This window comes from Palaemon carinicauda, chromosome 1 (genome assembly GCF_036898095.1).
Source record: "Palaemon carinicauda isolate YSFRI2023 chromosome 1, ASM3689809v2, whole genome shotgun sequence".
NCBI classification, from domain to species: domain Eukaryota; kingdom Metazoa; phylum Arthropoda; class Malacostraca; order Decapoda; family Palaemonidae; genus Palaemon; species Palaemon carinicauda.
The window spans coordinates 124,556,315-124,578,814 of NC_090725.1; the positions used below are offsets into that span (position 1 = coordinate 124,556,315).

Sequence of the window (22,500 nt, forward strand, 5' to 3'; positions counted from 1 at the left end):
TCTCTTGAGCTTCTACTATAGTTCTTAAGGAGAACACATCAAAGAATGTGTGAGTATATTCCCTTAGGTAGTGGACTGTGAAGATTGTCCAACTTTTCCAGACCCCCGACTTCAACACTTTTGCTACTGACAGGTTCTCCCAAAAGGCTAGTGATGCACCAACTCCCATGACTTTGAGAGCATGTGCCTGTGCACGTTCTTCGGGATTCCCAGATGAAGGGAATACACTTCTTATTGTTTCTCGAAGCCGGAAGATGGTTGTTTTTGGATATTTTCCTCTTATACCTGTTCAAATTAATGAACAGCTTTTGAAGCCTTGGTAAGAACTGTATTTGCTACAGGTAGCTTCTTTGTGCCCTCACACAGCAAAAAAATCCATTCCTGCAAATCATCGGTCTCATCACTAAGGGCGGAGATGGAGAAGGTCTCAAACATTCGATGGTCAATAGCAGGGTTCTGGGTTTCAGTAATAAACTCCAGAAAAAAGGTAAAGGAAACCTTTCTCCAACCCTCAAAAGGACTAACGTTGTTTGAAATTCTGTGTATCTCGCCTACTCACTTTGCCAAAGCAAGCAAGAACATTGTCTTTAGGGTCCGGTTTTTACTAACACTTGCCGTATATCATTCCCAAGTACTTCGTCCACTGCTTAGGCATGAGGTTAGACATCTCTAAGTTTACCACAATCTCCAGATTGTGGCAAAAGGAGAGAGGTTTGTCCCAATGTTGATGGAGCTGTCTCCAGGAGTAGGACAGAATCAACAACCCGTCTTGGTACCTAAGTAGACGTACGCCTTTGGCAATATCACAAGTCAAGACTAGCGTGAACACGCGAGTGAATACTTGGAGGGTAATTAACAGTCCAAAAAACAAGAATTTAAACTGAAAAATCTTCCCTCCCCCAGAGGAGAAGAGAATACCGATGGCCTGGTATTTAAGAGAATGCTTCTTTCAGGTCTAGCGAGAGCATAAAGTCATTCCTCCAGATAGCTTAGCATACGGTGGTCGCCCTCTCAATTTTAAACGGAGTCTGTAGGACATACAAGTTCTACGAGATCTGTCAAGATCCATCGTGTACAATCTCTAGTGTACCTTTACCTAACAGTCTGGCCCCCTCTGATTGGAGGATGAGGTGCTTCTCAGACTTCGGATTGTATGATGATAACGTCATCAGAGTGAGGGAAGGACAAGAGCTAATGAATGGGATATTGTATACGTCCCTAAAGACATTTACAGTCCATTTCTCGACCCCATGTGATTTCTACCTTGCCTAAAGGCTCTATAGGCATCCCCTCACTTGTGGCAGCAAGAGGGGGGCTCCCTGTCCTTCCATTCTCTGGCTCCTCTTCTTCCTCGTCCCATTCTGGGCTGCGCACCTCAGGGTTCAAAGGGTTAACTCAGATCTGGGTTTCAACGAGAAGAAGACAGAAAGGTTTTGCTCTTGGAATAGATGAAAGCTTCTTTGGAGGAGACTTTAAAGGTGTTGTGGACTTTGTATAGATTTTGGGGTCCTTCATCCTTGAAGGAGATAGCTCAGTGGAAAATAGTCCTAAGACGATTTCCTCCGTTTTTTCCGTCTCTTCAACTTCCATGGGAGGGAAGAGGGCTGAGCTCTTGAGAATAGGAGCATTTCTCAGGGCAAAAGCCTCTCTCTGATTGATTTGCGTTTCAAACATTGCTGCCACAAGTCTCTCCTTTTGAGGACCCAGTAAGTCTGCTGGTTGGCTGACTGATGAGCCAAACAGGTGACTACATTTTCCCTCAAAAGGACTAAACCAGTAATGCACTTTTTGTTCTCTGGCTCTGAAAGGTCCCAAGAAGTGGTGAACAATGCCACTGCACATGACCAGTGCTCCAGCCAGGATATCACCTGGCAGATCACTATAAAAGCAGCTTCCATGTTGGCTGACTTGGAAGCTGAAAAGATGGTAGGCTTTGACCCTGAGTCTTTCCATCGATGTCGTAACTGCAGAATCAATTGGTAGAGGGGAAAGGACTGGCTTCCACAGGCATACCTGTCAACTGTCATGCATGCTGCATGAGACTCACACATTTTAGCCTCGTGTCAAACACTCAAGTGCAGTTACCAAAATCTCATGCCTTGACAAAAAGTTTTAACAAAAACCCGTTTATAGATAACACATGGCAGGACACTTGGGAACTATGTAAATAAACTTTTGCAACATGTGTAGTATTCATAGTCAAGGCAGTTACAGTTTAGAACAATTATTTTGATTTTATTAACCAAAAGGACAACATAGGCAAGAAACAAATGTGTTACTCGAGCAGCTGTGGCGTATTTTATGTTGTATATTGCATTTACTAGATCTGGAAAAGAAGTGGAATTATGAAATTGGTTTTAGTGACTATTTTCAATGTGAACATTGTGAAAATTATCATGAACACTCCTGTGCCAAAAATGACAATAATTTTCTGACTGGATAACTATATACCAACATAACATGTAAAGAAATATTACAGTAGAGAAATTATTGGAGAAAATAAAAATTTCTTGTCACCTCAACCAGTTATGTGGGTTTATGTCATTAGTATCTCTATCAAATGTGTTGCATTTTAAGCAAAATAATGCCACTGGAAGCCTTCAAATGGTCCTCAAAAAACTTAAAAATCATTTCCACAGGGGAGAGGTTGAAGGGCTTCGCCCTGAATCTGACCATAATTATCTCACTCAGTGACATCATAAGAGGTTAGCAGTTTTGCACACGTGCATAAAATTTCTTATGCTTTGCTTTGAGAGCACAGGGGGACAGGATTTTGTTAGATAGACTAGCTCTGAGAGAATTCTTCTCCCGGAAACTTGTGCGTATACATTCTTGCTAGCTTCAAGTCATTTCAGACCAGCAAAGTTCCAAGGTGGGTCTTAACCTCTATGCGCCCCAAATAAGTGGTCAATGGAAGTCTTGCTCTTCTTGACCAGAAGCCTGAAAATTTCCCTTAAACCATTCATTCGCCTGATAATAGCCTGGCCCTTCAGGATAGATGATTCACATTCAGGGTTTTCTGCTTCTGAGCTTCTGATGGAGTAGGTTCCTAATCCGGAATAATAGGATCTATATCTATTGACTTGTCTCCTAAAAATGGTACGGGGGAGACGAAACGATCCATGGGTCATCAAGGTTCGCCCAGTTTCTTTAATGGTTCTAATATAGAACCTGGCCGGTATTCCGATGAGGAGAAGGTCACAGCAAAGGGGCTCTCTTCCTTAGCAGCCCTGGAGGTGCCCACTGATCCTGTGTGAGCCTTGGGTGACTGGTCAAAGACCTACACTGCTAAAGGGCTCGCACTTTTGTTCAGGAAGAACCTGTGGACCGTGAGTGCTTGCAGCCAGGGCACGAGGGAATGCATGATCAGGAGAATTTCATGCTCTTTTGAGCAGTCTGGTAGGTGATTTCTTGTGAACAAAAGTGCTTAGACACATGAGGGTGCGCACAAATAGGAGCATAAGCCTCTCCGGGTAAGCGTGAATATCTAGGTTCGCTATCACTTCTAGGTGAGTGCTAAATATTAGATACGCAAGCACAAAACAAAGCATGCGAGTACATTGTAGTGTGTGAGTGCCTAGGAGAGTACTCCTCACAAGGTGAGGGCAAAATCATAAGTTCGCTACTCTAGCGAACAGATGCAATCGCTTTTCCATAAGAGCGTGCATGCACACGAGTCACCAAGAGGTAAAAGAGACTGCCCATGGACTTCTTATGCATGGGAGAGAGCTGTCAATTTGAAGGGTGCTTGTGAACATATGAGTGTGTGCAAGCAGAATGGTGTGCAAGCAGAGTGGTGTGCACGATCAAGTCTCAACTTCATAAATCAGTTCATATTCTCAATAATGCTGCTTTGTAGAGCATGCTCGTCGAGAATAAGGATTTGCCCAATTGGAGAATTCTTCAGAAAAATAACGGGTGCACTGTAGGGCATGTGCATGCGAATGAGTATCAAGCTCGTAAGACAGTACCTCTTCTAACAATTGGGCTGGTGCATTGGTGTGAGACACCAATTCATCAGTGAGCTCTCCTTCGGAATGTTGGGCACACTCTGAGGGATGCAAGCATGCCTTAGCATGTACAAGATGGATTATCAACCTCTTAATAGTAAATAGTATATGCATAAGAATGAAGATCAACATCAAAAGCTAACTCCTCTTCAGAACCATAAGTGCTCTCTGTGGCGTGCATACAAAAAATGAGGCTTCACTTCTTCTTCAAAAGAATAAGATTGCACTGGGTATGCAAGCATGCCTTAGCACAAACCAGGGGGTGAAGATCCACATCAAGATCTAGTTCTTCTTCAGAGATATATATGCAGTCTGGGGCACATGTGCGGATCATGTCAATTTTCATCTAAAAATTGGAAGCACTTTGTGGTGTGTGTGCGCCTCTTCTACATATGGGCGAGTGCACTTCTTTCCATTAACTGATAGGTTGTCTCATTACTTTCCTAGAGGCATAAATCTATTGAAAGGCAAAAAAATATCTATTTCTTTTAGTTTTAGGGATAAATCTCAATAAAACAGAGCTTCCAAAGAAGAAGCAATACAAACATCAGAGGAGGTTCATAGAAATAAATTTTACCTTTAGAAATGAGATAGAGTCTTCTTGCATCGGATCAAGAATCAAAAGATGAGATAAGATAGGGACACGGATAATATGAAAATACTTTCTTATCGAGGAAGAGATAAGAGAAATAGCACTCAATTATGACAGCAATAATGTTTACAAATTCTAATAATTGGAGTACTGTATAGAGAATTTACAATAACCAAACTATACAATAAATTATGTATTTATATACAGATTTAGCAATTTTAGCTAATTAATCTATCCATGTCAATTTTGAAATAGCCAGAGCTTACAAAATTAACTTTCCAACAAGAGAAATAGATTTGGATAGGAGACAAGACAAATGGGAAGAAACTGGACTTAACTGAGTTATATCAAGATGCCAATACACTGTATACTGTATTCACAATGAGTGTTTTCCAAAAAAAGAAAATTTAAGAGAAATAAAAACTAAGATATTCAAAGTGTAAAGTGGTTTCATGGGGCCAGTAAATCCAACAAGGTAAGGTAGGAAAAATATGGTCATGAATTAATAAATGATATGAATAAACAAAGAGGAGGAAGGAGTCTTCATTAACGAAGAGGAAAAGAGACAAATTTCATAACAGAATGTTGGGAGATATAATATGACATCACGTCAGCAGATACAAGTTCAACCATAATCTGGTCTAAACATTTTACATCATAATGAACAGTCAGTATAGAAATGGCAAAGGGGAGGGACGATAACCTTGTAATATTGCTTTCTAAAGAAGGAAATCCAGGAAGTTTGATTTCCATTCTGAAAACTATAAAATAATCACCCATGCAATTAAACGTTAAATTTACAAGGCAATAAATTCTAAAACGCCTTAACAAAAGTACAGTACCTTTGAATTTAAAGAATATATTATAATTTGACTATCAAAAAATATCATCAATGCCAAAATAAATTTTTCTTACCTCCATTAATTCTTTACGAAGTTCTTTATTTCTGCTGATTGATTCACTTAATCGAGTCTCCAATGAAACTATTTTCTCTTCCCTCACTTCTACGCTATGCTTCAAAGTTTCCTCTAACATGGCTTCCAATGCTTTGTAACGACTGAAAACATATTAATGTATAAATTTCTATAACAAAGTTTTTCATAAAATTCCAGCACTCATACTAAACTCTCTTTATGAATCAAAATTTGGAGAACTTAATACATGTATCCTTGATAGGCTTGTATAGACCAAACAGTTCAACTTAAAGTGCATATAAACCCTACTATGCTTTGCAAACAACACACTGAAAAAAACAAAGAATAAGCTTCATATTGGGCTATCAATATGAATTCAAGCATTCATGGAATTATTCTTATTCTGCAATACTAAATATAAAAGTATAGCATTTCTTTTACATTGCCTGCTTTCATAAAACAATCCAAATCAAATTTCCAAGTAGCTATTGGATTGATAATGATATGCTTAGCACTCCATTCACATTTTTCAATCTTGACGAAAAAGGAAGGACTGACAGACAATAAATTACTATAACAAAATGGTTTATGGTCACTTTACAATTATTCATTATCAGAACTTGAATACTATATATAGAGTAAACTGATGTATTTTTAATTTCATGGGCCATAGTCAGTACCAAAGGTAAAATGTGAGCAATTATTCTATTTAACAATATAGTACAAGTATTTAAATGGACAGTTTAACAAAATTTAATAGTTAAATATTTACATTATTGCAAGCTTATAGATAGCAATTTGAAGAGAAAAAGTTTTTGAATAGGTGATAGCCTCCAGAATTGGACACATTAATAATACAGTAATCAGAAGAAGCTGTACAATTACCATGGATATCAAACAAACAATATACAGTATGTCAGAGCAAATTAATCTTTACATAAAACTAGATGAGACTAGTACATTAACATACTCTAATTAGTCTATTTAATCTTGGTAGTCTCTCATAGCACTCATTATTTTTGCTTCACTTTTGTTCATTGTTATTTAGTTTTCTAGTAGTCAAATCTGGATCTTCACATTCAAAATGTTCAATAATGAATGAAAAGGATTTAATCCATTAAAGATAATGAAAATATCATGCAAAAAAAAAAAAAAGGAAAACAACTTGATTATTCTTAACACTTGCAATAACCCTTGAATTTTACATTATGGTACTGTCAACAAGATGGGTAATAAATTTTCAAACAATAACAATGATGATCATGCATTCTATAAAAAGGAACATTGTCACAAGAATCTCTTTTTTTCTTTTTCTTGAATGTTGAAAGGCCAAGCATGGAGGTGACAAATTACTGAAATTCCATTACTTAATAAACAAAGCCCAATGACACCCTAGCAGGTAAATGATAATATTAATAGAGAAGCAATTACAAGTACAGTAACCATAAGAAAATCTCCAAACAGTAGTTATTGCACGACAGATAGTGCCACAATTTATGATCTAACTAATCTTCAATATATGGTTGGCTGATATGCATTTGAATAGCTACGTAACAATGTTATTAGAATCTACAAAATAAAAGAAAAATATAAATTAAACTTCAATCTTCAGTATTCCTCATTAAATGTTTAATTTCTACAAGAAAAAAGTGGTAAAAGCAACAGATCATTAGATATCTAATTATATTTAAGTAGCCTACAGGAGACAATTCTTCTTTTTTGAAAAATCTAAAGAAAAATTTCAAGACAACAAGGTATTATGTATGGCTTGTAAAAAAATTAATTAATTTCTAAAAAATAATAGAAAAGTAGATATATTCAACTAAAGGTAAAAAAGGCATACAATTTTCAAATAAAATCATTGGAAAACTTTACATCAATCATGAATTTATGCCGTAAGGCTGTAATGTAGGAGAGCCTAAGGAATGGAAAGGGAAACTAATTCTTGTAGTGCTAAACTGTACCATTTGAAAAAATATATATACAGCAAAATTTACTCTTTAATTTCTATAAGAAACCAATCATGGCCAATAAAATTTCAGAATGAATATACTGACATTGTAGAAGCATTTTAAATGCACTTAGACATTAATAAATATTATTGTAAGGATAGAGAAATGAAATATGACAGTGGAAGTGCACAGGTTTTTAAAGCTCTTATCAAAAGTTATCGATGAAAAAATTAACGGACCTTTTGCCTTTGGCAACTGTACCTGTTTAATTTCTTTGTACTGCGCATTATTCTGGATATCTGTATGCTGAAATCATAAATAACACTTGGTTGATCCACTAGCTTGAATACCACTACTAAAAGTAATATAGGCAAGCTTCATGGCAAATTAATTTCTAAAAGGATAAACATGTTATGCCAGTGCCAGTCAGTTGTTGTATTGGGCTTACAGTGTGCTCTTCCACCTGTGACAAAATACTACAATGTATAAAAGTGGCCTTCTAAACACAATGCTCAGATAGTGTCAGTTTGCAAGTAATGAAATGTACAAAATATTAAAACTTTAGCTTATATAAAACAAAAAGACCAGATTAATTTCTGTACTGGAAGTAATATTCTACAACTAATTGGTAATTACATCAGTCTACGGCATCACAACTATTATCAATGTCATGAAAACACTTCCACTACTGAAATATCAAATGATGAAAATACCCATTTTTGGTTAGTTAAATCATAGATACCATATCTTTGTCAGAAATATAGAAATCAGTGCCATTTTACATGCAGTAATATTCAAATTACATAAACCTCTACCAAGTTAACAAAAAAGGAAGTGCAACATGAAGAAAGAATCATAAAACTCTTACTCGCTCTCATTATCAGAAACAGGGGCAGCTAAATTTTCAGCATTCAATCCTAACTTGCTTAGATCAGATTTCAGGCTGTCAAGCTGATTACATAGCTGTTGAGTTTTTACCTGGAAATAGTAAAGCAGCCAGAGTTACTTCCTCGAAAAACATAGATATAACATTATCTACACAAATAATAATAAAATAGGCAAACTATTGATGATAAAAAATATAGTTCTATCTTTTTTTAACAATGATTAAAAAATTAAAATATACGTGAAAAGTTAGGTAAATGACTATCTACCCATTACTGAATTTCTATGGATTGCTGCTTTTCTGTCTATAGTTACTTCATATACTTCCATTGATTTTGATCATTAAAACGAAATTCAAATGTAACATAACTCACTTTCTCTGCAACCAAGTCTTCCCGTAAGCAGTTCAAAGTTTTACGTTCTGTCATCATATGCTGTTCAAATTCACGTTTCTCTTTTTCCAACTCTCTAACTCTGTGAAGTTATTGAAAAGATATTACAAATACTCCCTCTCTAAGGCAAAATCAACAAACCTGTATATCAAATTGAAATGTAATAATATCAAACAAATATCTATTAGACATACCACTTCATAAAGTACTTCAAACCTTGGTAACTCTACACTACAGTATATATGGCATACCTATTATCGCTGCCCCGAAGTCCATTCACTTCCTTATTAAGTCGCTTTACATCTCTCTCCAGTGTAGATGTCTTACTTGCAGCTTCATCTATCAAACTATCTTTAACTTCCATTGCTGTCCGCAACCTAGATATCTGCAATACAGTGCACACAACTCAATTACGTAATTGGTACTGGGCTCAATGGTGGAAAAAAAAGATATTTCAAATAATCACCTTTCATTTTCCATTTCTTCTTTAAACCTCCATATGAATGAAGCCATTATAAATAGTAATGTACTGTACTCCAATGGTGGTAATCAATAATGGATATACAGTACTGTAATGAAAAAAGTCAGCCACCTTATTGTAATTGATAAGATCTATTAACTAAAGGATTTTTTAATTGATAAGATCTATTAACTAAAGGATTTTTTTTAAGTCATAAAATGTCTAACAGCAAATAGTGACTTCTATCTAAACATTTAGAAGAGAACTGTAAAATTGCTAGTGTTATCATTAAAGTATTATCTCAAATCCATTAAATAACATTGTAAGTAAATTTATATGAAGAAATTTATACACTTTGCATGAGGTTGTAGGTTTAATCTAAAGTATGGACAATTCAAGATTGTTCAACAAAAAAAAAAATATCTATTTTTACAATAAATAACCAATTATTCTTTTTGAAATATAGTTGCGTTATTAGACATTATAAAAACTTGACATATTCATAATCAATAAAATGTGTTTCAAAAACTAAAGGGAGAAACTTTGAGTTTCGAAAAAGTTGACTCTATATCAACAAATGCTTGATCAATGGCATCTGAAAGATTGTAATGAGGACTTACTAACCTCTTTTTGAAGGGACTTGTTCTCTCTATCCAGGCGGTCATTGGTACCCTCTACTTCAGTAAGATCCCTCTCTAGTTCATTCAATCTCTTTGTAGAAAGCTTCAGAGTTTCTACTGTTCTTTGGAGCTGTAGAATAATACAACAAAATTACAACCTTTCATAGTAATGTACCTGTAAAACATTATTTATTTGGATTATCTTTTGGCAGAGTTGGAAGGTTGCCATTAGACTTTAATTGCAAGGTGGTAACCCTGCCTAACCACTTAAGCAGGTAGGCTGGGGGTGGCTGGGGGTATCCAGCCACCTCTATATATACTCTCACTTCAGTGAGATACGTCCCTTTTGATTGCAGGCAGGACTTCTGGGGGACAGGTGATGGCGGGCCAATTTATATAAATAACTCCAGGTTTGTATTAGTTGGGGAAAAATACAAATTATCTCCAAATTTGTTATTTGTTCCCATACTAACTAACCTTCCATTATTTATTTGGATGACTAACTCTTAGGTGGGTGGAAGTCCTAGTTCTGGCATGGACATTGACCCGGTTTTACCTAGTACAGTATATGACTGTGATCTAGGGAAAACTTTGACAGATCGCTAAAACATACAAAGTGAGTATAATAGCGGCCTGTGCAATACAATGTAATACACTAGCGTTTGTTGTCTTGTATGAACATCTTCTAAGTTTATATGGGAAAACAAGACGTATCCCATTGCTTACCTTGCAGAGAGCAATGGGGACATGGACAGTATATAAATTTATGACTTGTACGAGGCTACACAAGGGCAGTGATATAATTACCTGCAGAGGTTGAAGCCAGCTTGTAGAGGGACCCATGGTGCTGTAACCCAAAGAAGGGGAAGATGAAGAAAGGAAAGCCAGGCATTCTCTCATTCATCCCAGTCTCAACCCAGGTAACTAATACCCTCAACTAACTACTACTTGTCCATCAAGGAGCCTGAGGTATTTTTAAAGCACTTGATGAGCAGCCACCTCGGGACCGATAGTGAACATATCGAGTCTACTGTGGGTCATGTCTTTTAAATAATGGGCTATGAAGGTGGTCTGTCTCTTACACATGCTCGATTGAAGTACTTGCAACACGGAGAAGTTGTGTTTGAATGCCAAGGAAGTGCTGATTCCCCTGACATCATGGGCTCTAGGTCAGCAAGCTAGAGCCAGATCGGGAGCAAAGGCTCTTTCCATTACTTGTCGGATCCAGGAGGAAACCGTGTTCTTAGTGATCCTCCTCTTTACTCTCCCTGAGCTAACAAACTGAAGTGTAAGTCAGGGTCGTGTTGCTGCAGTGCATTTAAGATAGTATCTCAAACTCCTCACTGGGCACAGTAACAACTGATCTGGGTCATTGGTTACAGAATGAAGACTCGCACTTTAAAAGGGCCTAAATCTATGTTGCAGTACGCTGGGATTTTGAGTCTTAGCAATGAACTCAGGGATGAAGCTGAGTGTCACTTCCCCCCATCCTCTTGAATGGGCGACGTCATACAAGAGGCTATGCAGTTCGCTGACTCTCTTTGCTAAGGCTAAAGCGGGCACGAACGCCGTCTTCAAAGGGAGGTTTCAGTCAGTTGCACGGCGTAACGATTCGTAGGGAGGTCCTTCTAAGGGTCTCAAGACGTGAACCACGTTCCAAGAAGGAGGTCTAATCACTGACTGGGAATAAAGAAAGCTCCAAAGAAGAGAAAATGTCAACTCCTTTCAGCTTAAAGGTAAGGCTTAATGCTGAGCAATAAACTTTCACTGCCAACACTGAAAGGGGCTTTTCCTCCCGAAGGTATACAAGGAACTCGCTATTACTGGAATATTGGCATCGAGCGGAGAGATATTCCTTCCAAAACACCAACCACAGAATACTCATCATTTTGCCTGGTAGACCGAGGCTGGGAACTTACGCAAGTAACCGGACATTCTCTCCGCAACTTGTCGAGAAAAGCTCTTCTAAGAGACGAGATGCTGGATGGTCTCCCCGCGTGAAGTCGAAGCAACTGCACAGTCCTCTGGAAAATGTTCCCGTGTGGTTGTTTGAGTAGATCTGGTCGCGGAGGAAGCTCTCGCGGCAGATCTACTATAAGATGCAGGAGGTCTGGAAACCACTCTGCTTGATGCCATAGTGGAGCTACAAGGGTTATCATTAGATCTTTAGATGCTCTGGTCTTGTTGACCAGTCTTCTCATCAGACAAAATGTTGATGTTGTCCCACTGTTGTTGAAATGCATCTTGCCATAGAACCTGAGGGTTCGGGACGGGAGAACAATATAGCGGAAGCTTACTGTTGAGAGATGTTGCAACCAGGTCTACAGCCGGGGAACCCCCAAAGTCAGGGCTTTGTTGGCTATCTGACGATTCAAAGACCATTCGGAGTCTACTATCTCAGTCGCTCTGCTCAGATTGTCCGCGTGCACATTTCTCTTCCCCGGAATGAATCGAGCTGATAGGGACACCGAATGTTCTTATGACTTTCTGAGGATTTTTACTACAAGATGGCATGGCATAGAGGCTGCAAGAAGGTACCGCCCTGTTATGTAAGCCACTACTGTGGTGTTGTCGCTCATCAACAACACAGAGTGATCTGCCAGCAATTGTTGGAACTGATGAAAAGGTAGGTAAACTGCTCTCATCTCTAGAAGATTTATGCGAAGGTGTTGGTACCGTACTTGTTTGCAGTTCCGACACATCTGCACGTGAACTGCTTGCGGAAATCGTCAATTTGCTCGCGAAATCACAAGATTCGCACACAAAATAGAGTGTTTCACGCGTCAACGGACGCGATTCACGAACAGAAGTGCTAACAACAGGAGCACTAGGAGCCACATAGGAAGATGAAGATCTTAACACCTTCCTGCTGCATCAAAGAAGCACCTATGTCCAACGATATCGGCAGGGAAGGCCTCTGAGTAGGAACTCTTACTCTTATCGTAGGAGAACGTGTCGTAACAGGACGCGTTTCCAAGCATCGCATAGGCAAGCGCTTTTCTAATACTCCCCAGGCAGTGAAAGGCACAGGGCATTTAGTTGGATGCCTGTCTGAGGGGTGGTCATTCTCAAGATCAGGTTCGGTCCGAGATCGTTTGGAAGGAGGTCAGGTTGAAGGGCTACGCGCTGAGGGACTGCGCGAACGCCTACCTCTACCTCTAGACGATCCGAACGTCTAGACCTTTATCGCGAACACGTGGTTCATGATCATGAACGAGATGTTCGTGAACGGGAGCGTCTAGATCACGTTCAAGAACGGTGTGAACGTTGAGAATGCCTATCTCGCGAACGAGAACGTCGTTCTCATGAATGGTACCCTCGCGAACGTGAATGCCGCCCTCGTGAACGGGAGCATCGTCCTCAGGAGGGTGAGCGCCATTCTCTTGATCTAGATCGTACAGATCTAGAACGCTATCGTCTGGTTCTAGGTCTAGACTGTGCTCGTGATCGTGCAGAATGTGATCGCGAGACTTCTCGTGAAGAGGAACGCCTTCGAGGAAAGCATTGAGATATGAGGTCTAGTGAGCGTGAAGCTCTCTCTGGAGCGTGAACGCCTTCTAGAAGAAGAACGCTCAGATCGTGATGCTCGTTTTTCAGCACTGCTGCTGGTAGGAGACCGGGTCCCCGGAAGATCTACACCTTTAACCTGCGGGTTCTTGTGGGTAGAAACAAAGGGTTGAGGGTTACAGGACAACAAGGCCCCAGAATGGCGAGCGGGTTCATCGTCAGCTGGAGGACGTTGGAGAGGCGAACGCGAGCGATCACCTAGCCCGCGTGTGGAAAGGCCAGGAGAGGGCGAGAGATCAACTTCCCACACTTCCAGAGCATGAGAGGTTGAAGGCTCTGGAGAAGGGTCCTTCCTAGCTCCACCCTGACGAAGGCGCAGAAGCTCTTCCTTCGAAGGGGGTTCCGAAATACCTAAGATCGCCCGCACCTTCAAAAGATCTGAAAGGGAGAATGGCTCCCCGGTGGCTGGAGGTGAAGCGGTCTAGGGGAAGCACTCCGGGGTTGCCAAGGAGTTAGTTGGTCTGCGCTCTTACTCGATCGCCCCTCGGATGAGCACAAGTGAGAAGGAGCTTTAGAAAGAGATTTGGGGGTGCGAGAAGAAGAACGCGCTTTCCTCACCCCTGAGGGAGAAAGATCGCACTTCACCGCTTTCTTTGTGCGCCATCCAAATTTCTACCAATGGGAGGCAGGCCACTCCCTACAGTCTGCGCAGGGCGAACCCTACTCGCAGAGATGCCCTCTGCACGAAGTACACAGAGAGTCCAGGCCGGTCTCCAACGACGACATGAAAATACCACACACGGCACCCTTGCGCCCTGGACAAGTTCGCATGAAGGCAATCGTAGAGAGAACACGCACGCCTGAAACAGAGAAAACAGAATCAAAAGTTCAAGAAGTCAGGGAGAGAGAGGTCGCGTCCAATTTCTACCTAGTCAAAAGAAAAAGTGATATATTTCGCTGCTGTGAGAGTATATATAGAGGCGGCTGGGTAACCCCCAGCCACCCACAGCCTACCCGCTCAAATGGCTAGGCAGATGCCACCTTGCAATTAAAGTCTAATGGCTACCTTCCAGCTCCGCTGAAAGATAATCTAAATAAATAACGGAAGGTTTGTTAGTATGGGAACAAAAGACTAAACAAAACTCTTCTATATAGTAACCTCCTATAATGAGTAAAATAAATAACAAGGTAAATAAATTAAGATTTCTTAGGCTGCATACATCTAAAGATGAATAATGTTCACAGAATAATACATACTTTGGAGTTTTCATTCTCAAGTTCTGTTCTTTCTTTCTCCATCTCGGCTAACTTCTTTTGACATGTTTCCAAGGATCTATTTTTCTTCTGAACTTCATTGTTAGTGGAAAGAAGATCAAGTTCCATCTGCTCAAGTTTACTTCTATCTGACTTGAAGGCAGTAATTTGACTCTGAAGGAGACTAATCTGTTGTGCCTGTGACTCCTTTTCTGACTCTAGGTCAGCAATACGAACTGAGGTGGTTTTGAGACTGTCCATCGAGCGATTTAGGCGTTCCACCTCCACTTGCATTTGTAGTTTCTCACTATTTACACTCTCAAGCTGGAAAAAATTTTGTTTTCAATAAATTAATTTAAAAGAAATTTAAGAAAGCAAATGGAAATGTCTTCTACTACTGTAAACATCAAATACTGTACATAAGAAATGCCTAATATAAATAAAACTAAATACTATTGCTACTCCTAAAAACAATTTAAATTTTCTATAGATTTCAACCAATAAGAACAAAATAACATCTACAGTAATACTGTACTAATAACACATCATTTAATAAAATGTGGATATTAAAAATCAACTTATCATCTTAAAACCTTACAACTAAAAAGATTACTCTTATTAATGTTACACATTTGTTTCCTTTACAGATCCTTTTGAAAACTGAAATCATGTGGCATCAAAATTGCATATGTTGAACTTTTTCATGATGTAACAAACTTATCTGAAGAACCTGAGAAATGTATTGAAATTGATTATTTAAAATAATATTAGTGAATTTTGAAGAAATAATATTTTTAGCATCATATGATAATTACATCACACACTTATTAAATGCATTTAGCACATAGGATGAATCCTTTTAAAAAGTAGGGCTACATAAAATTCAGTGCACTCTAAAAACAACCTTGACCAATCTTCCTAAAGCTCATAACACTGATTCCAAAAACTCATAGCTTGTGGTATTTACCAACATTTTGCATATTAATGCCTTTTTTTTATCTATATCTGATGAGATTATAAGAAAGACATTCCGAGGTAGAGTATTCAAGTTCCTAATATCTTACATAGTCTGCAGTCCTAGACCTGGTCAAGGATGTGAGGTGGTCAAAAGTCTTTGGTTGCAACTTGGTATATTTTAGGTATTTTCAATAACATTTATTGGTGTAATTATTTGGTTAAACGACAATACTTAATAACATGCTATTCAAAACTAGCTTTAGCACTTATACAATTATCTATCTGTATTAGAAGTATATGACAGGATTTATTTACTTATCATACACTGCACATTGTCTTATTTGCTCTCATTTATAAAAATAATTTAATGTCTTAGATAAGCTGAAATATTTTAGGTACAGCAGCAAGTTGGTCGAGATACTAATAATCTAAGTTACAGTACTATCACCACAGATAACATTACTCAACTAGGATTAATCTCTAACCCTTGCCTTTATCCTTTGCCTACCCAAACCAATTTTTTGATTAACTTAAATTACAAAGTTAACAAACTTCTCGCTTCTATCAGCATACAGTACTGAGTTTTCTAGTTACTTTCACCCTGACTTGAGATATGGATGGGCCTCATATAGACCATGACTTCTTTAGATAGAGTAATTTGCTATGGTTGGATGCCTAAAATGAGAGATTTGCAATATAATTTTAACTGGAATTGTAAAAAGGAATTCGATTTAGATACCCTATTCCAGTGATGAAGAACCAACTTCAACAGCCGAGTTGGTAGGATAATTATCATCAGTTATCTCAATCAATTTCCTTGGAAAAGGAGATTTTAGACCTATATCTGTTCATGGGTGCTTCATAGGAAAGACTGGGAGCAACATCTTACCCTGTAAGGGAAATGGAGGATGCAAGAATCAACTCGTCATATCAATTAGCCTACTAGAATTTCAGTGGAGTCAAAGGCCCTTCAAAACCAGGAACCAATAGTAATAGGAAAGGGCTTGGTGTTTTCAAAAAAAATGCAACAGCCTTAGTTTATGTCAATAAAAAAAGAGGGAATAAGATGAGAATCCGCATACCAGATAACAGAGATGCTATCTTATAGAAAGAATTCACCTTCCAAGGTTTATCCCATTTAAAATCAAACATCATAGAAGACAAGTCAAGTAAGAAAAACCAGATTATTCTGAACAAATGATCTTGGCATCTGTCAGTTTATCCAGAGGAATGGAATTGGTGGTGGCAACCAAATATAGACATGTTTGCAACCACCCTAAACAGTTCCGATAGGCAATGCTACTACCTCGTCACCTTATGGTGACCAGTTTGAGCTAGTAGCAGTAAGGGAGCCAACATATGAAGCTTCATTTGTGGTGGAAGATGGGGGAGGGTGGGCTGCGGCACCCTAGCAGTACCAACCAAAGTCGGCTGAGTCCCTCGTCAAGCAAGGAGAAACAAAGAGAAAAATCCCCCTTTCCCTCTTATTTTATGTCGATTACCCCCCCAAAATTGGGGGAAATGCCATGGTAGACAGACAGATCGTAGAATCCGTATGATTTCTGGGTAAGAACATTACTTGGTACACAGGTGTTTACCGGGCTTGATATCAAGTCCTTTATCTGCTCCACAGTAGTGATGATTTTACTAAGTAGAATCTATACATTAGGTGTATGTAAAATTAAGCCCAAATATTATATTATCTACTAAAATCAGCAAATTTATATTCAGCACCACTTTTAGAAAGTAATTTTAAGACATATTCCTATACAGTACTACATATATGTGTGTGCTGCGATATCTACGCATTTTATGGTATTTCACGAAGGTACACAGTGCAATGACTAAATCATAATTACAATATATTAATGAGGTTACAGTGCTTTCTATGATTAGTCTTGTTCCTTAAATGATATCTAAGGAGTTTAAGTAAACCACCAGGTCCAATTCATAGCCTTATACAGCTGGCTCAAACATTTTATTCTTAAATGGTATGAACAACTTTTTAACAGTGAAATAAAAATAGTTAATCAGCTAAGTCGCAAGTAAAAGGATAAGCACTGGGGACTGAATTCATTCTGAAAAATACTTACTCTATAGCCTACAAGGATTATCTCTTTGATATTGATAGAAGGTGAATTGAAGCTATCTATAATGTATTGCATTATCTCTTGGGAAGAAGACAAAATTTTTTAATAGAGCTCAATTTACAAATTTGGATATTTATCAAGCTAATAAATAAACTAAAACAACTATGCAGCCTCCTGGTCTTTGCTGTGCCCTTCTTAAAAAACTCAAAACTGATTGTGAGGGATCTTCACACTAAGCATTTGTTTGCACTCTTTAATATACAGTACTGTACTGTAATTAAAATAAAGAAAAAAAAATATACTATCACATAACTGATACCCAGATTATGAAAAACTTAAGCCTATGCATTACACTAGTATACTGTTTTATTAAAATGGTAATGCACTGGATAACAAAAAAATCCACCCAATCCTGCTTGATCTATAAAAAAATATGATTGGACATTTGAAATCAGTTATGTTCTCGTACCAAATTTATGTGCCTCATATTCAGGTGAATGTAAATAAATCCTTGATCATTATTCATTTAGTCTGGCTCTTAACTCTCATAATGAGAAAATTGAACCATAGTTTCATATAGAAGTAAAACCCTACTGATAATCTTTGTATCCATCTAAATAGTCATACCGATAACTGTTTATTGAACTTTAATAACACATGGAAACTAGACATGATTTTGCTTCTATTTGAGTAACTATTCATTCAATCAATAAACACAACATAATTCTCATATCCATTATAATTTTGACTAGAATTACCAAAGTAAATGCTGGTTTTCTATAACTTTTCCAATTTCCACATATATTAGGAAACATTTAGTTCTGCAATGGTCTGATTTAAAGTAGGAAAACTTAGTAACCCACCTTTTTTTCTTTAATAGCTTTTAAAAAGAGAATAATCCAAAATATTACCTTAGCCACAGTCTCCTTCATGACTGTGAGAGCCTTACTAACACGAGAATGCTCTACTTCCAGACTAGCATAGTCCCTCTCAAAAGATTCATGCCGTTCACAGCTCTCCCGGAATGCACCTATTGCCTGAGGAGTAAAGTTGTTACTGTATTAGAGAAACTTTTACTTGCAAATTACTTATGACTAAAATTACTGTATTAATTAAACATTTTTCTAAAATCCTCCAATACACAAAAGTAAGAAAAATTTGGCTTTCAGCACCTATAAGAACTAAATACAGTACTCATAATTCATAAAGTGAATTTATCAAAACTAACTTTGTGCAAATCTTTATTCTCCCGTTCAATCTCTGCTTTCTGTTGCTCAACTTCTGAGAGCTTGTCAGCAGACTCACGCAGTCTTTCTGTCAATCGATTAAGTTGTTGTTTTTCATACTCTAATCTTGACACCTGAAATGTAATAAAAAAAAAATAGTTACACTCTAAAAAACACTAATATCTAACAAAAAATACTCTAGTAATCCATACAATTCAAAAAGGGAACAATAACCAGCAGGAATAATTTACCCGGTAAACAAATTATAGTATCTATTATCATATTGGTTGAGAGGTGTAAAATAATTTCTTACCTGACTTTGCAATTGGAAATTCACATCGCTCAGTTTCTTATTTTCACTTTCAACATCAATTAGACGCGTATCAGTTGTTTTCTTTTGCCTTTCTCTTAGTGTCTCGATGAGCTCCAAGAGCTGTGAGTTTTCTTGCTAAAAAAAAAAAAAAATACCAAGAGATTACAAACAAAATACAGTCTTTATTCATTTCTGATGCTGGTTTCATCTTTATAAATAAAATGCAATAGAATAATCAAATGTTAATAAAAGAAAGTTACAACTCTCCTCTGTTCTGAAACTTAATATTATAATTAATACATCATTTGACCAGACTACCAAGTAACATTCTTATCACTTGTAGTGCTCACCTGAAAATTTTGTTATTAATTAATACACTAGATATTACTAAATACATTACATCCAACACGATAAAATAAAAGATAAGATTCAAATCCTGATGGGTTAATAAATTTCACTTCTATAAGATTAGAAATAACTCCTACTATAGAATCGCAAAGGAGAGCACATCAAGAATGCTTTCTACTTTATTACCCACAAACAGCATACCTCTAATACTCTAGCTAGCAGAAAACTTGTATTTAAAGACTAGTTTATTAGCATTAATAATGGGCTCAAGGGAGGAGATTAAATCTTAATATAGAATGAGATTAGCAACTGTAATTGATTTGTCTCATATAAGTCAGAAAGTCTTTGTGGGATAGAACTTGAATTACCAGCCTTTGTTTGCATTTGAGATAACAATTTATCGATTCTATGCAAACAGATTTGGGAAAACTTATGTATATAGGTCATCCTGGAAGCAGTCGTTTCCAGCAACTTAGAGGAATCAGCACCATCAGAAATCCTCTTGAGCAACTTATTTCGATATTTTTCAGAAATAGGTTTCTTTAATGATTGAAGAGGAGATACCTCATCAGATTCAGGCTATTCTTCTGTTTTTTTTTCATGATCATCTTCCTATTATGAAGGAATTTCCAAGACATTACTTAATGGTCTTCACATTATATAGTTTACTTTGTAGGGGAATCTTTGCGCATTCTTTTGTCAAGGGACTCATTTCAACAGTCAAGGTACTAGCCTACATTCACACCATTACAGTAAACCCCTGATGTGCAAGTGGCCAAGCTTGTATGTGAATGATGTGCACTGCCATCCTAAAACAGGATGCAAATGATCAGTTTTTGGCAAACTTTAATAGATTTATCTAATACAAATCATTTTTTTCTATAAGGGAATCACCCAATACGCCACACCATCCACATATGAAATATGAGGTTGCTTTAGAGCACTTACCTCAGTGAGTGGCAATCTAGTTGTCTAAAAGTGCAGACTGTATCGAGGGAGGACAAGGGTTTTACAGAAGAAGTCTAAATAAAATAAAAGTACTTGTGGTTCTATGAGAATATCTCAAATCTGTGATGTGCTGTGCACCATAAGAACCAATACTGAATATTGCACTAGAACCATTAGAAACTTAAAAAGTCAGGCTAGGGTTCAAAACATGGTAGGTTCGTGTAGAATAACTGCCATTAACCGATGACTTGCAGGCCTCCTTAGATTGAAAAAAAAAGAAGCCAAAGGAGTTAAGAGCTTTTGAAGCTCATCACTATCACAGCTAGCCTCATTAGTGGCTGAAGTGAAGTAAATGGCTGGAGTTGCTTTATTTTCATCCTCCCTGCTATAATTAACTAACGTAGTCTTATCTGGATTTTACCCAGAAATAAAAGCAAATTTTGTTTTAAGCATTGATCTTTTAATTTGGTCAGAAACCATAAAGAGATACTTATCCATAAGAGAAACGATGAGGCTTTCCACTTTCCCCACAACGAATTACTAAATCACAATACTACCCCCAGCACGACAGAAAAGAATGCCGACCATGATCACCCAGAATCAATTCCCTTAAACAATGTACACAGTAATTACAGTACTGACAAATCCAGGAGAAAACACATCTAAAACCTCTAAAAACCTACAAGCTAGAAGAGAAAATATGAACATCAGGGCAGATTCATAGAAGTTAAACTCAGATAGGACCCCCTTGGTCATTTAGGCTCATTGAATTTTGAATGATGCTCATCATAGCAATATAAATAACAATACTGCCATATAAGTAAATGTAAATCTAGTATTTAATAAATTAAACTTTATCTAATAGTTTTTTTACATGATTTTCATCATAATAAATATATGTCTAAGATGGTTATTATGAATCTTATCTCACGAAAACAATAAGTACTACTGACACTGACTTGTAAAATAAAACCATACAATTAATACACACACAGAGATGCAAATATTAAGAGCAAGAGGCCATTTCCTTACAAGTCAAGAATAATTCTTCTAAAAAAATTTTGCCTGTGCCTTGTAGATCAGTCTGTAGGCAGAAGTATCCCTTCAGCATACTCTTGATCTCTGCCGTACAGTATTATTTTTCTTCTGTGCTTTCGGTCTCTTCCCACCTATCTTCCTAACTAATTCAAGTACTGTACTTATCTTCGCTTTCAGAACAAATATTTTGAGTTAGCTCTATGAGAGTAGAACTTGGAGTAACCAGTCTCATTAAACTTCATTATTGTATGAACAAGACAATGAAATACGAAATATTATTGATATTATATAGTCAACTAAAATTTTATAATATGAGTAAAAAAATTTAAGACTGATTAATATTTGAAAAAAATAGATTTTGCCTAATTCATTAATAAAAATTGCAACATTTTATATTGTCCTTTCATGTACAAGTATTATGGAAAATTTCACCAATTAAGAAAAACGTGGTAAAAAGCTAATCTTAAAAGAAATCATTCCATGTTCATGGCTTTGGTAACTTCCAGAAATAAGTGTCAGGTGATTGTTCTTATATCAAATATTCAACTAACCTGCAACTCGTCTATTTGTCGTTGAGAATTTGTTTTGATTGTGTTGATGGTTTGATGTAAACGTTGAATTTCTAAGTGACGTTGCTCACTTTCCCCTTGTGCTTCCAGCACGTGAGAGCGCTCTTTTTTACTAGATTCTTGTAAATGAGTCACCTAATGATACAAAAAAATTCTTTATTACTGTTTTAATAAATATACAATGAAAAATTTGAATCAAGCACGATAGAAACTGGAAAAAAGTGATCCATTAAAAATCAATATAGCTTACATATCATCATACTGTACAACAAAGCACAAATTATATAAAAAAAAAAAAAATAATCACTACATCATAGCAATTCTATTTAGTTAAAAACATCTATATAGAGTGAACAAATTTCTATTGAGAAGCTCTTCCTCACCTTAATGGATAGCCTTTTATTTTCTTTTTCTAACTCTAACAA

At 37.2% G+C, this 22,500-nt stretch overlaps 1 protein-coding gene across 5 annotated transcripts in view; it reads right to left on the reverse strand.

Moving 5' to 3' along the window:
* Girdin (protein girdin) overlaps positions 1–22,500 on the reverse strand; it is a 557,233-nt gene that overhangs the window by 114,815 nt on the left and 419,918 nt on the right. For all 5 annotated transcript variants that reach the window (XM_068384659.1, XM_068384658.1, XM_068384668.1 and 2 more), the window contains 11 exons: positions 22,459–22,500; positions 22,058–22,210; positions 19,173–19,307; positions 18,862–18,993; positions 18,545–18,670; positions 14,590–14,910; positions 9,830–9,955; positions 8,997–9,130; positions 8,728–8,827; positions 8,337–8,446; positions 5,518–5,659 (listed from right to left, as the gene is read on the reverse strand). The exon at positions 22,459–22,500 is cut by the window's right edge and continues 273 nt beyond it. In XM_068384659.1, the coding sequence (XP_068240760.1) occupies positions 5,518–5,659; positions 8,337–8,446; positions 8,728–8,827; positions 8,997–9,130; positions 9,830–9,955; positions 14,590–14,910; positions 18,545–18,670; positions 18,862–18,993; positions 19,173–19,307; positions 22,058–22,210; positions 22,459–22,500 (1,521 nt within the window). The remainder of the gene's footprint in view (positions 1–5,517; positions 5,660–8,336; positions 8,447–8,727; positions 8,828–8,996; positions 9,131–9,829; positions 9,956–14,589; positions 14,911–18,544; positions 18,671–18,861; positions 18,994–19,172; positions 19,308–22,057; positions 22,211–22,458) is intronic.